The 14,893-nt window shown below is 36.0% G+C and overlaps 1 protein-coding gene across 1 annotated transcript in view; it reads right to left on the minus strand.

Annotated features, from left to right (window-relative positions):
• LOC128990674 (protein bowel) overlaps positions 1-14,893 on the minus strand; it is a 33,899-nt gene that overhangs the window by 16,546 nt on the left and 2,460 nt on the right. The window contains exon 2 of the mRNA XM_054413180.1: positions 5,379-5,940. Within this exon, the coding sequence (XP_054269155.1) occupies positions 5,379-5,932 (554 nt within the window). The 5' untranslated portion in view covers positions 5,933-5,940. The remainder of the gene's footprint in view (positions 1-5,378; positions 5,941-14,893) is intronic.

Genomic DNA, 14,893 nt, shown 5'->3' on the forward strand with positions numbered 1-14,893 from the left:
CGACGACGGTCTCGTAGTTGTAGCATAGTCTCGTCTAGAGATCTCGGACCCAGACTCTCATGGCCACAGACGCTATCAGAGAAGAACACGTCGCTATGTCCTTGGATAGATTTACGGAAGGATGTTACGGTTTTGAAATTGGTGGACGTATCCTTAATAGAACTGATATGCTGTAAAAGGTTAACATAATTTCTTAGTTAGCAGAGGATAACGTACTAGTGGTGTACTGAAGTTTCTGACAGAGAAATGTTTTCATTGGAAATCAGGATTTAATAATGAATCGATGGATGGTGCGAATTATTGCTTACGATTAGTCTAAGACGAGTAGGTAACTAACTAAAGGAATGAGTAATATGAAAATCGTGGTAATTTCTTTGAAGCTCAATGCGATGCCTGGTCAAACAGCCTCTTCAACAACACCCATCTCGCTGCCCATTGATGGAAGCTAATATGCAGATGTCTCAGTTCAGTTATTTTATAAGGAAGTCCAGCTTAAAACGAAATTTCTTTTGTTCACTTTAGCCAAACTGCTGTTTTGTTAGTTTTACGAGTCCCAAAATATTTATACTCACAACATACTCGCCTTTTTTAATGCACTTGCTCTAAATGTTCAACTAGTCGGTTCGGTACAACGGCTTTTACATTTTTAAAGGACTTAATCTTTAATTGAACATAAATTGAAGATTGAATACTAGATAAATGTTGTTTTCCTATTTAGAGCAATTTTCACCGGAAGCATTACAGTCCAAAGAAGAGTCGTACAAAAGAAGTAATTGCAAAGGTATGGATTCTTATTTCCCCATGACCTGATGAACTGACGGCTAGCTCAGACTGAATTTATTGCTTCTTACGCGTATTAACTAATACTAGAGGTCGTCCAGTGGTCGAAAACTCGACCAAAAATATGTAATATACACGCATTGACTATTGAATACTGAAGTAGAGATATAATCTATATGGACCAGCTATTGACATTTTTTTATTAAAAAAAAAACATGTAGTCATGTGTGTGTGAGCCAGCCCCATAATGCGTATCTGTATATCTCTAGCCCTGATGCCTGTCTACAATTATTTTCTACCTTTTTTGTTGCTGACAAAGTTGATGGGTCATAACAGTTGCTATAGCTCATAATAAGTCATTCCATAACTTTGACTTGGTAAAAACATCGTGTATTCAACAGAAATTTGCCATTTAGATAAGCGCAATCTGTTGGTGGCTCACATTAACTACGACGAATTTAATTTAAAAACTGGCTTCAACTTTAACATGGTGATGGAATGTCTAGTTGTAAGACAAAGCATTGACTATTGGTCAATAATTACCAATATTATATTGATAGTCAAAGGTCAAATGTACAGGCAAGGCAACACTGTGTTGCCTTGGTACAGGCTTCTCTATTTTCACCCCACGCTGTAAATAAAACATTTGATTGTAATTTATTCCATTGGTTTTGATTTTATCTTTATATTACGACTAGCTGTAACCCACGGGCTTTGCCCCGTTTAACTTCTTAATTTTCAAGATTATCTCGTTCGCATGGCTCAATCACCATGGGTTGAAGTTTGTTCGCTACGCTCACTCACCTTTAGGTTGGAGCTCGTTCGCTGCGCTCAATTGCTTTCAGGTTAACTCGTTCGCTACGCTAACTCGCCTCCAGGTTGAAGTTCGTTCGCTACGCTCACTCACCTTTTGGTTGCAAATTAGCTGTTGTCATAAATGTAAAAGAAATAATAGTGCTGCACCCTGTTGGTAATCCTTGTAACTTTAATGCTATTGAACATCATAGAACAGAACCAACTTGTTTAATTGAAACAGCTGTTAAAAGATTCAATAATTCCATTTCTCATAAGGTTAACATGGGAAACTCCAGAGCCACTGGGGCGGAGCCCGAAAGGATTTTTGAAATAAGAATATGCCTATATGTTAATCGGGAATGTGAGCTATCATCATGCCAAATTTCAGCCCAATCCGACCAGTATTTTTCGCGTTCACTTGTCACAAACATACATCCATACATCCAAACTTTCTCATTTATAATATTAGTAGGATGTTATTTCGTCACCAGCATGACAACCTATAAAGCCCATGTTATTTTTTTTCGAATTCATTTTTTTGTACTTATATTTGACCCTATTTTAATTTTTAAAGGGATTCTGCACATCTACAGGAAAATATCTTTCTAACAGTATCCGTAGATTTTTCCTGTGATGCACACGAGCTGAGAAAAAAGGTTTTAAAGAAACATGCTTGCCTATTAATATATAGATGGCATTTGTATTCTTTATTTTTCTTCTCGTTCTTTTGCTGAAATAATTACCAGCGTCGTCAAACTTCTATCAACAATGAATGTTCTTTCCTGAAAGCTTTATACTAGTCTAAACATTGAGCTTACTAAACGTTGTCCAAAACCGGAGACTTTTAGAAGGCGAGGTGAGCTCCTTGACTCCGTTACTCCTATTTTAACTATTTCATCCTCAAAGGGTTCAGATTCTACAACTGACGGCTGTTTTAACTAGTGAAAATATCTTTAGCTGCAGCCAAAATCAGTTGTCATCATAACAGCATAGCGTAAGTACATAATTTAAATTTGAAATCCGACTAACTTCAATAATTTAAAAATAAATTCTCTCTTCTAAATGATTACAATATTTCTTGACCACTCTCATGAAGATTTTCAAAACCCCCAAAATAGAAATTACAGGGTGAGTAGAGCACGGAGCATGTAGTCATGGAGAATTCGTTACTTATTTTAACCAATTAAATTTCATAGGGTTGAAATTCTACGACCGACGGCTGTTTTGGCTCGTTACATGTAAACACCTATTTGCCTGCGGCTGAAACCAGTTGTTCTAATGTCGACATAGCAGAGCAGAGCAGAGCGGCTAGAGTCTCACAGGCTACATGGCAACATCTAGCTGGCGAGCCTACGTGCAGGCAATTACCAGCCGCCGGAGGAGCTACATATCAAAATGGCGGCGGTCGCGGCGAGCTGACCAGGTGTGCGGACCACAGAGACTGGTGTGTGACGCATTCAGAACCAAGTTTGTAAAACTCCACTATATGCTACATTTGTATAGCGCACACAACGAGTTTATGCACCAAACGTAGTACATTGATTTTAAACGTATTTAAGTTACTGTAGTTTTAACACGTTTGATTAGATTATATAATTTTTAGGGTCTCATAATTTCGTTGCATAATAACTCCGTAGCACAATTCCGTTCTTTTAGATCGACTTTTTTGGTACTTTGTGCCGGAATTCAAACCCAAGCGCCTAAATAAGCTTTTCATCTCTTTATTCACTTTGTATATGTACGAAATTAGTATATATCCGTACAGTTGAGCTTTACGAAAATAGTCGTTATCTATCTTATCAAATCCAAACACATACAGTACTTTTTACTGTCCTAAACATTCGTAGGTTTCCTACCCAAAGAAACTTTTGCCTGTTTTAATAAACACTTTTTCCCTTTCCCCAAACAGGTACAAAACAGCGTTGAAGAACGGAGTCAATTGTACAACAATTTGCTACCACTGTAAAGGTGTTTCTTGCACTAATTCCACCAGAGGAAGATGATCCAAAAAATAAGCTATGACGCGCAATGTGACTTGGATGAGGTGTACAGTACAGAGGAGAAGGAAGTAAGACCTGCAATTCTAGATTCTCCACAAAAGAGACAAAAAAATCTGATGAGTTATTTTTAAGTTTGTATTAATTACTTTGCAAAAACTGATGTACTTGGTCACTTGGAATCGATTTTCTAGAAGTAATATAAATGTGAAATAATATGCAATGTTTTTTGACTTTGTTTAAATTACTATAAATAGCTCGATTTTCATCAGTAGATAGTCAATCAATGCGAAATTTTGTGCTCTACAATTATATTACGATGCGTTTTTCATTAGGATGGATAGCTTTTTGAAGTTTTGGCAAAAACAAAAAACTAAATTTAAAGGGTTTTGAGGTCCGAGGTAAAAAGCCCACCTGGAAAAATTGAAAAAATTGGAAAATGGAAAAAACACTTTAAATCCTTTTACTTCTATATAAAATAGACACGTCAAAAGAGTTTCCAGCTTTCCAGAAATTATTTCCAATCACGGCCAATTTCAAATCTAATTTTACTGGCCTATATATGGGTTCAACAAAATTAACAGTCCGGTAGACCCTCTACACCTACACAACAACATATTTTACGTCCCTAATCTAACCTAATTCCAAAAACTCCTTGCATATTTGTGATCTGCATGTTATTCCGGTTAGTAGTACCCACATAACGTGGTTTGGTAAAAAAATGTTTTATGGTCTTTTTCGGGTTTATCGCAATTTTCCGCGGAAAAAGAACGTCATTTTCTGTATCAGCGTTGAATTTCGAGGAGAATGAAACAAATCCGGTCTAAATAGTATCTGTAATATATAGTTTTTGATAACTGTAATAAATCGTAATTGTAATATGAAAACTTGAAAGAGAATCACAAGAACAAAGAAATAATGTTTTATTGTTTTATTATTTAAAACCAAGAAGCTTTGTTTGATTGTTTGCATTGTGATAAAAACTATCGTTCAAACTCGTCAAACAAGTTGTTAAACAATTCTTTAATTGCATTCTCTTGATTACTTCGATTGCTCGACTCCAATTCAGGAACCTACCTGTTTTTATTCTGATAATGAGCATCTCGAAAAATAGATGTTATTATATAATATATAAAAATATATTCTAAATTGTCTCTGTTTTTTTTTTTTTTATAATTAATATAATTAAAAACCAAGTTTGCGATTCCTCATAATGAAATTTAATAATGTCATTGCCAAAAGTGTCTACATAAATCAGAATAATGCGATTTAGACATTGGTTTGCTTAAAAACCTTTGAATTGTATGTTTAACGAAGTTTTTTATACAATCTATGTAGGTTTGCATAGATTAGATCGACAAAAGTTATATTCTTTGGTAAATTATATGTAATATTTAATAAACTCTTTAGTTACAATAATCCTACTTTTGTACAATAGACAGTTTTGATACAATAGAAAATGAAGGGAGAGCATTGTAGTATTGTATTGTAGCGTAGTATGCATCACGCCACAACCCACAGTAGGTATCTCTAGGAATATTAGTTTAACCGTGGAATATATTTTCATGTTTCTCACTAGGCAATAACAATTTTGTAACAAACCTACATGTACTAATAGGCTAAACTAATTCCTTTTCAGTGTACAAGATTAAGTTAATCCTTGGCATATTTTGTACAGGCAGGTTCAACACTTTGATTGTTAAGGTAAGACATCTTTACCATAACCGTTTGCACTTCAAGGTGTTAATAGATATTTTCCTAATCCGTGAAATACACTTGCTTTCAAATTGAGGATCATATTCTCACCTGTGGTCTCTGAGATGGTCCTGACGACGGAACGCCTTGCCGCAGATGTCACACGAGTAAGGCCGCTCGTCCGTGTGAGTGCGCTCGTGGATCAGCAGGTTGTACGACTTGGTGAACTGTCTGTTGCAGAACTTGCAGATGAACTGCTTCTTGGGCCTAGACGCCCGGCCAGGGGGTCTCAGAAGTCTTCGATCGAGGTGCGAGTGTGGCCCCGAGGACGTAGGGAACACTGGGGGAGCCAGGGGGAACCCGGTGGAAGAGGCGCCCGGGGGGAACAGTCCGGGAGGGTACGGGGCTGGAGGTGGCGCACCGTGGGGCAGCAACATTGCCGCCGCCGCGTGAGCCGCCGCGACGCACGCCGCCTCCTCCCTCAACGCAAGCTCCTTCCTCTTGTCAGCCATCATCGCCATGAGCTCGTCCCCGGGCTGGTACAGGTGCAGCGCTCTGCTGGGCACCACCGGCACGAACGCCGAGTGATGGTAGGCGGAGGTCGCTGGTAGTGGACGAGGACGCTCCTCCCGCGGCGACGTCGCGGCGCTCCCGTTACTGGGCATCGCGGCGCCTGAAACAAAGAAACATAATTTAAAATATGTTGTTATTCTGTTATATATCAATTCATAGTCTTATGCTACGAAAAATTAAACTTAAAATATTTCTGAAAACAATAATAATCTATCGTGTTGAATCTGGCCTTGGATATCATTCGTCATAGTTCTGGGTGTCAATCAGTGTATGGGCGGGTAGCCGGTTTAGTCAGAAGAGCTAAGGACTATGAATCCAAGACAGCTATATCGTTCCCGATGCCGCAAATAATCTTTATAAGTACAGTTCATTCTAGTAGTAAATTGGCCCTCCCCTCGTTTTCGTTGATACTATGCTCGACGCCAGGCCCGAGCATATGCAGGATTCAGGCCGCCAGCCTCTTTAAAAAATCAATCATTGATACCATCTAACAAAAGGTTGGGTTTGGATAGAAAGCAGACCATAGATTGGACCGTCTCCTAAGAACGTAAAACATGCAGTAAACGTTTAACGTAAACGCTAAAAACACACCAAATTTAACTGACTGTTTCCTACAGTATTTTCTTAGACATTTCATCTGTGTCCTCATGTAAGCATTTCAGGATGCTGTATTATCAGACACATTTATTCCGTCTCTCTCAACAGGTAGCAGCCCCTGGGCGGAAACATGCTCAGCCTAAACACACGCAGGTGGCTGACGGGGGCAGTTTTTGCTACGCTAGACACCCAAATTTAAAGCCTTGTGGAATTAGGTAGCTCTTGTAGAGGTGCAAGGTGTAAGCCATAAAAATCTCTTGGGTGGCAGACTTCGTTAAAACTATTTTGAATGAAAACAAGATTGACAAATACTGAATATGGTAAATGGGGGGAGATAACTTGAAAGATGTGTACAAGTAAGTATAAAGTATAAGGATGGCTGGCGTTGATCCAAGTTGATTACAGTGAAATCAGCTGCAATCATATAACCAGAGGTGTCCCATTCAGCCGCTGCCTTATAGATCTTTCATTTGTCAAAATAATAGCTGAGATGTTTTTAGCAGCAATGCAGCAAAACCCCAACTTGATACAGCAATTCTTTTCTGCAGTTTTATTTTCCCACCAAAACCAAACATGTCTCTTTACCACTTTCTTCGTAGTTATAGATTATGAAGAAACACCATCTTAGATAAAACTAGCAGTTTTTATGAGAGGGGGTCTTGGATTCGCCATAACACTCCAGATTCAGCATTTATCATCCCAAGAGGAAAGCCTGATCCAACTGTTATCTTCTAGATCTTGAATTTCCATTTAAGATCCCAGCTTAATTTCCAAGTGGCCTTAGGTCTCCATTAACCACCACAAGAGCTGAGCATCATCAGCTGCCTTGTACATTTTAAATTTAATTTTGTTTAACTGTTATTTATCTAGCATTTGCTACCAAAACTTTATATTCACTTTAACATCTAATCATTGGCATTATCAACACGATGATTCTCTATCATGCAACAGCCACCTTTTGTAATGTATCTTGCTTTGTCCAAATCGGCTTGTCAATTCGGAATGACCAAAGGTAGAATTTTGCGCTATATCTGCTACACACATCCAGGTTGTCAATTAAATGTGATCAAGCCAATCCGACAAGCTGAATCGTCCATGTGTATTTGAAAGTTTGTTCAAATTTTGTGAGATTAAGAGATTCGAACTAATGGCATGACAGTATCGACAATGCAATGCTGCTTTTGAGTGGCACAATCCCGTGTCTTCCAATTTCAAGATACACAAAACTGCTAACAGTCGCAAACTTGGTGACTAATGCTGACATTACCGAGTTTGGGAGCGCGGCAGACCACATCCCGTGTAACTCTAGGAGCTAAGTTACAAGCTTACACCCCTGATACACGTCACGGTAGGGGCTTCCTTTACACTACTTCCGTCGAGCATGACCACTGCCGTGACGTACACATGTCACACGGACGCCACGCCGTTCTCGTCTGTACCGGTAGTCTGCTGTGAAGAGGTAGATTTGTGTCATAAAAATACCCCTACATAAGGGAGACGTACTCAAAAGAATGTTGTTAGCTCAGTTTTGGGGGTTAGAGAAATTTGGACCTCTCAGGCTAAAGGGGGTTTTCTGAAAACTAGTTGTAAACTGATAAGCGTATGCATTCTCCCCTTATACACAGTAGGCCTATATGGGAAAAAGTATTGTTTTCGTAAAAATGTTCGAGTTTGAGTTTTAGGTGGATATGTTTGTTTTGAGCCCAACTAAACCCAAAAAAGTGCATTTCGAAGTGATGTTTGTGTGTGAGTAAATTTGTCTAGGTGTGTTGGTGTGTGTGGATGTGTACAGAGCCACTGACCACACCTGTGTTACCCAATAAAAGTAATTAAATAACAGAAAATTTATTTTGTCAACGGCCCGACTAATACTCCATCTTTGCGATTGCAATGTGAGAAGACACAGTTTGAGAAAATTTGCTTCCTCAAATTTACGGTATGCTATAGTATTACACATCTACCATAGCCATAATGTTCTACCACTGTGAAGTACACAATAGAGAAAGATAGATTATTAAAATTTCGCAAAATATGACAAACTATTCATGAAATTAAAAACATAAACATAACTGTAAACAATCCTACTTTGACAGTTCTCATTGCGTATCACAGTTTTTTGTTGCTGCTTAGTTCAAATTAGCTGTTTTCATAAATAATGAAAAAATAACAGTGCTGCACCCTGTTGGTAAATCTTATACATTTATAATGCTTTTGCATATCACAGAACCAACTCTTTTAGTTGAAACAGCTGATCTAATTAATTCCACTAAAATAATAATTCATAGGACAATCGTACTTCATATCGTCATACTTCATAATCGTACGTCGTAATTCATTTGCTCCTTCTCGTTTGCAAACATCACATCAGGTTTTAAACGAGACTATATCATGGTTAATTTGATTCCTTTTTAATTTCCATTGTCCCCCCCAAAGTTGGTAGATCGTTATGATTGAGCGACACAGACCTGCGACAGTCATTGCTTAACAATTAGCATACAATAGTTAGCTGGTGCCTCTGTGTCAGTGCCACCAGCTAATGTGGCCACCTCCGAGTCCGCTGATTCTTTTAGATAACTTTGATCTAAGTAGCTTAAACATTGACTTGATACTGGGTGGACATCGCACCAAAGTGGCCAGCTCCAAGGTTACCGATTTTTGTTGGACAAATGTAATTGGATCAGGCAAATTAAGGTACCAAAAACATTACCTTTGAATAATGGAGTAGCCGTTGCACCAATGAGTGGTTTTAAGCGACTGGTTTCTGTCAAATTTTTTGACTGTTCAACCAAGAAAAACTTTAAGGACAACTTATTGTTAACTACAGAATCTCTAATTTAACATAAACTATAAAACGATCGAGCGGAATACCCGGTGAATAAGAACTAAGTTCACTATCGTTTAGCGTACTGGCTATCCCAGTTTAGTTTAAGCAATTCCATTGTTAAGTTGCTATTTAAGATTGTACACACAGGCAAAGGGAAAACTCGATATTAATAATATTTATTTACTGTACTTCTTTAAGAAACTACAAGGAGAAAGTAAATCTGAAATGAAGGTCCCCTGAATTATCTGTTTAGGATATTCTCTAAAAAATATTGTCAAACTGTAGGCTACATAATATGATTTTTCGTCATACTGCAGCAAAACAGCCGTTTAAATACTTTGCGGGTCTAAAGTAGTTCTTTTACTTCCTAGGGAGTAAAGAGCCTTTTTAGTCTCCAGTGTTTAAAGAGCCCTTTTAGTCCTTAGGGAGTAAAAGTCAGTTGTTGTAAACTTTGATTGGAAGCAATCATATGAAATGAAAGTATGTATGAATTTATTTTATCAATCAATTGTTCAATTGTTCTCAATATTACGACAAACTATAATAGTGTACACTAACACAATCGTAATAGACGAAATGATTGAATCGCTCACTAAACAGCTGCTTATTTTCATTAGCAATATTGGAAACAAGTTGGAAGTTTTTTTTTAAAGAGACGTTATCTTTACATAGAAAGTATATCTGTTTCGTACCTTATTTTATTATATAATGTTGCAATATGATGAAAAATATAGTTCATTACAAGGGGAAAAAGTGTCCTTTCAACCCTCGTTCATTTCGCGAACGAGGCTGTCGAAAGAGCCATTTTACTTTTCATTGTATCATTAATCTTGTATGGTTAAAGTAAGGCGCATTTTTTCATGTACCAACCTTTTCTTCAACTTGTGCAAAAATGTTGTACTGTACTACAGTACTTGTAGATGGTTAATAACAATAAATTTACACATAATCTTTGTGTTTCGTTGGTTTGCGATTAAATGACGCCAAAGACAAAAGTAACCTTTGGACCTTCATAGTGTTTGTCCAGTTGTACAAACAAAGAGTTTTCAGGAATTCAAATAGTGACTTGCAACTTCTGGTTTGTCTAACGCTAAAGCAAAAGCGCAAATCGTTTTAGCACAGATCACTTTGTAAACAGAGGCAAAGGCGGCTTCATTTGAAGTTGTTTTGCAAGTGTTGTCCAAAATATCTGAAACTCATTACTATCTTGCCAACTCATGAATACATAGGCTATCAACTATTTTAAATCAACTAGCCTATACTTTAATTATGTATGCTAAGCAATAAAGAATTTTTAATTTCAAATACATAATATATGTAAATAAATAAATCTATGTATACAGTAGGTATGTGCATTCGAACGGATGGTGTTTTTGACCTTTGGGGACATCAAAACGAAAAAGTAAATCGGTATCGGGTCTTGGTCTTGCCAAGAAACCTAAGGTCCTATGCTTATCCCCTATACGGGAAATTCGCTAAAAAACAAATATTTTTACAAAGTAAGTGCCATGTGGTGAGATAGCAATTAATTACTCTCTTGTGGTTTTCAACGAAGAGAAGGTTTGCATGGTCTGAAAAATCCATCTTAAAAAAATTAGATGGGTAAAAATACGATGGGAAAAAGCGATGGTTTTGAGCGGAAGAAATAAAGATGGTTTCAAACCACGGATTTAGGAATTATCAGACCACTAAAAGTACAGCATCAGACATCATCAGACAGCATGAACGGCTTTGAATCTCGATCTCCAGGGCCGAGGGTTCGTGATCCAAACCCTGGACTATCCGCATCTCGCACAGATGATAAATTATAAATATAATAAGACCTGACGTGGGATTTGAGCATAACAAAAATGCCTTTGACAGTCATTGTTCTAACTCATCATTTTGACAAAATTTAAATGAAGAAATATTCTAGTATAAGAAAGGCATTGTTACATCAACATCAGGGGAACCCCTACACAATGAGAACTGTCAAAGTAGGATTGTTTACAGTAATGTTAATTTTTTTAATTTAATACATAATTTGTGATTTTGTGTGAATGTTTGATAATTTACTTTTTTATATTGTTTAAGTGCAGTGGTATAACAGAATGGCTGTGGTAGATGTGTAATACTATACTGTATATACTAATCTGTAATACTATAGCATACCGTAAATATAAAGAACCAAATTCTCTCAAACCTTATCTTCCCTCATTGCAATCGCAAAACTAGAGTATAATCGCAATAAGCATTTTATACTTATACGCCAACTCCATACGAAGGACGGGTACTCTGCTAGTGGATTATCTATATCTATACTTCTATATCTATACTATTATATAATACCCCCGCCGCAGCAAACCTGCAGACTAAGCGAATTTCCATTTGACTGATTGGATTTACACTGAAATGTCTACTTAAAAATATAACATTTTTATTCTCTATTTAAATAGAATTATTTTAACTAGTACTTAGGTTTGCTGCATCAGGGAGGGTAAAACTGTTTTTTTTTTTTGTAAAACGTTAATAGTTAGTAAGAAATAAAAACATTTTCCAAATTTGATCAAAATATGTTCATAAACAAGCAAACTACAACAATTTACTTATTCTTATATTTAATCTATATCCCGAAACCTCATCTTATCACTTAGCGCTTAAGAATAACATGGGAATTTTAAATTTACAATTTTTTGGAATTTTCTCCGTAACCATTAGGCGCATAATAACGCTTCAATATACTAAATTATTTGTTTTTTTAAGCTCTGCAAAATGGTTTGGAAAGAAATTGCTAAATTTTATGATTTTGGGTCAAAAATGGGAAAACCCTATTTTTACCCCATAAAACCCCCCGTAAACCCCCGTTCCCATGGTCCGATCATGCTGGATCGCGAACTCGTTCGAATAAACGTAGGTTTACACGTTTGTACCAAATTTCATCAAAATCGTATCATTTTTGCTCGAGTTATCGTGCTAACGGACATATATATATATATATATATATATATATATAAATATATAAATATATATATATATATGAATTTGAACGGATGGTGTTTTTGGCCTCTAGGGACCTCAAAATGAAAAAAAAATCGGTCCCGCGTCCAGGTCTTACCATGAGTACTACGGTAATAGCTTATTCCCTATATGGGAAATTCGCTAATATAAAAATCTAATGGTGTCTGTCTGTATGTGTATTACTAATAGGTGCAAAAACTACTGAACTAACTGGGCTTAAATTTTACAAAAATATAGTTACCATACCAAGGACCATTATAGGACTATTCACATTTCGATACTGACCGTAGGCTTTGCCCCTTTGGTTTTAAAAGTTCTTAGGTGAACATTTTGAAAGTAAATATTGATTGGTCTCCATGGCTGTGATGAGAACACTAACAATGTTTGTTTACATTTTGCTTTGACATTTAAATATAAACAAGAAGAACTGCTAAACTGCATAATTCACAATTTCAGACAGCTGATACATAGAAATAATATTTTCCATAAATATGAGGTAGGTTTATTTTGATCTAACATTTTATCATGGATTATTTATTCTAAAACTATGTCAATGATTATAGAAAAAAAAGATTTTATAACCGTTGCTGTATCAACTCTGGCTCTGCTTTGGATTTTTTAAAGCGTCTTAAGTTAATAATCTTAAGTGAAAATAATGTTATTGATACGTTTTCATGGAAACAGTATGAAAATTACAATGTATAGATGTTTTGTATGAATTTGGAGGCTACTTTAAATAAATTCAAACTGCTTCACATGTGTTAGATTAACTATACTTTGCACATCACATTGTTTTTTATATGTATATTTAGGTAAATTAAGTTATTGTGTTTTGCCAAACCTATGCTTAAATTAAACTATAGAATACCATCAATAACTAAATTGTCTTTGATTTTTGTTTTCTAAAATCTGTTGTATATGTGCGGTAATACAAAATACTCTTATTTTATCTTAACATAGCTTTCAGTTCAAATTTTACTTTATTTGATAAATTTATTGTTTGTGTTTTGCTACACCACTGATTAAATTAAACCAAGGAAAATATCATAAAACAAAGCAGTACACAGTGTTCTTTTGTTTCTAAAATCAATGAAATATCTGTTACTATGTTTTCCTAATGCAAGTGTGAAAATGTAAAGGCAATGGACGATGGAACTGATTAAAAGAACTGGTTTGTACATTAAGTTGTTTGTTGATATTTTTGTATAGTAGAATCAGAGATGCAATTAAACATATTCTGTATTTGCTATTACATTTTTTAGTCCTTGATGCTTTGATAATCATATTAGTTTTGTCTGCTGTCTTTAATGCTAAATTATTTGTTTGAATTTTTTTATAGTACCTATGGATATAGTTTCTTTAATATTATTTCAAAAGACTGTATTGATAAGGCACAGCAATATTTCTAAAGTTTATAACAGCTGACTTAGTTTTGCTAATGATTTATTGTGAGTGAAAAAACTGAAGATGAAAGGATTTGTGATTTAATGTAAAGAAGAGTTTAAGAAAGATATTTAAATTTAATAATTAGAATTTTAGCAACTTCAAAATTGAAATTTAAAATGTCAATAATAAATTAAAAGATGTGTAATTAAGGGAGATGAAGGAAAATCTGGCAAATCATGTTCAAGTTTTACTCGAAGATTTGGTCGGTTTTTCTCATATCAGCCTCCACAAGATTTTAAATTAATCAAAACCAAAATGGTGGTATCCACTACTTACCAGATTTAAAAGTCATAACTTAAACGTTTCTATTACCGCTATAAAAGTTGAATTTTGTTTCTAAAAGCGTTGGCAGATCTGTAACTATTATATGCAAGAGATAATGATTAAAATGTTTCTATTTTGTGTCCTCTTCCCGTTGCAAAGCACGGGTACAACAGCTAGTATAATATAAGTTGGAGCTGATTAGTTGTTTTGTAAACACGAGATCTGAGAGGAACCAGAATACGAACCCGTGCTAATCTGGTGGCAAGTAAAAACTACACATACCTCAGAAAAATATAAAGCTTGAGCTGGTTGATGCACTAACGCTTTAATGGTAACTGCAGCTCAGATTCAACGACCACCATTGTATAAACTGCTTCTTCAAGTAATAATTTGCAAGGGACCTCATGACCCGATGGATTTATCCTTGCTGCTACGATAACAACTGATAGAACCGTGGATTTTAAAGTTTCAATGCCAATACATAAACTTGCCAAATCATTGCTGGATCTATCCCTGAAGCTGCAATGCAAATGGATAAACACAGCCCAGCTGCCACTATGGAAACACTATCAAGCCTTAAGTTACCATGTTAATAGAAAACTATGCCCCAGCTGAAACTATGGCAACTGCTATTTGGTATACCTAAAGTTGATACGCCATATAGAAATATGTCGCAAATTCCACTGTGGAAATGACTAGATGAAGCTTTATAGTTACCATATGGCAATAGAGATGTCCCAGCTGCCACTATGGCAAATGCTAGATGATGGCCTAAAGTTACAATATCACTGGAAAATATATGCCCTGAAGTTGCATTTCCAACAGGAAATTATGCCCCAGCTATTGCAACTGCTACATAAGACCCTAAATTTACCATGCCAATGGAAAAATATATCCCAAACGCCTCTATGGTAACTACTAGATG

Source organism: Macrosteles quadrilineatus, unplaced genomic scaffold, assembly GCF_028750875.1.
Source record: "Macrosteles quadrilineatus isolate MER2022 unplaced genomic scaffold, UCM_ALF_1.0 Scaffold_3__2_contigs__length_128488019, whole genome shotgun sequence".
NCBI lineage: Eukaryota > Metazoa > Arthropoda > Insecta > Hemiptera > Cicadellidae > Macrosteles > Macrosteles quadrilineatus.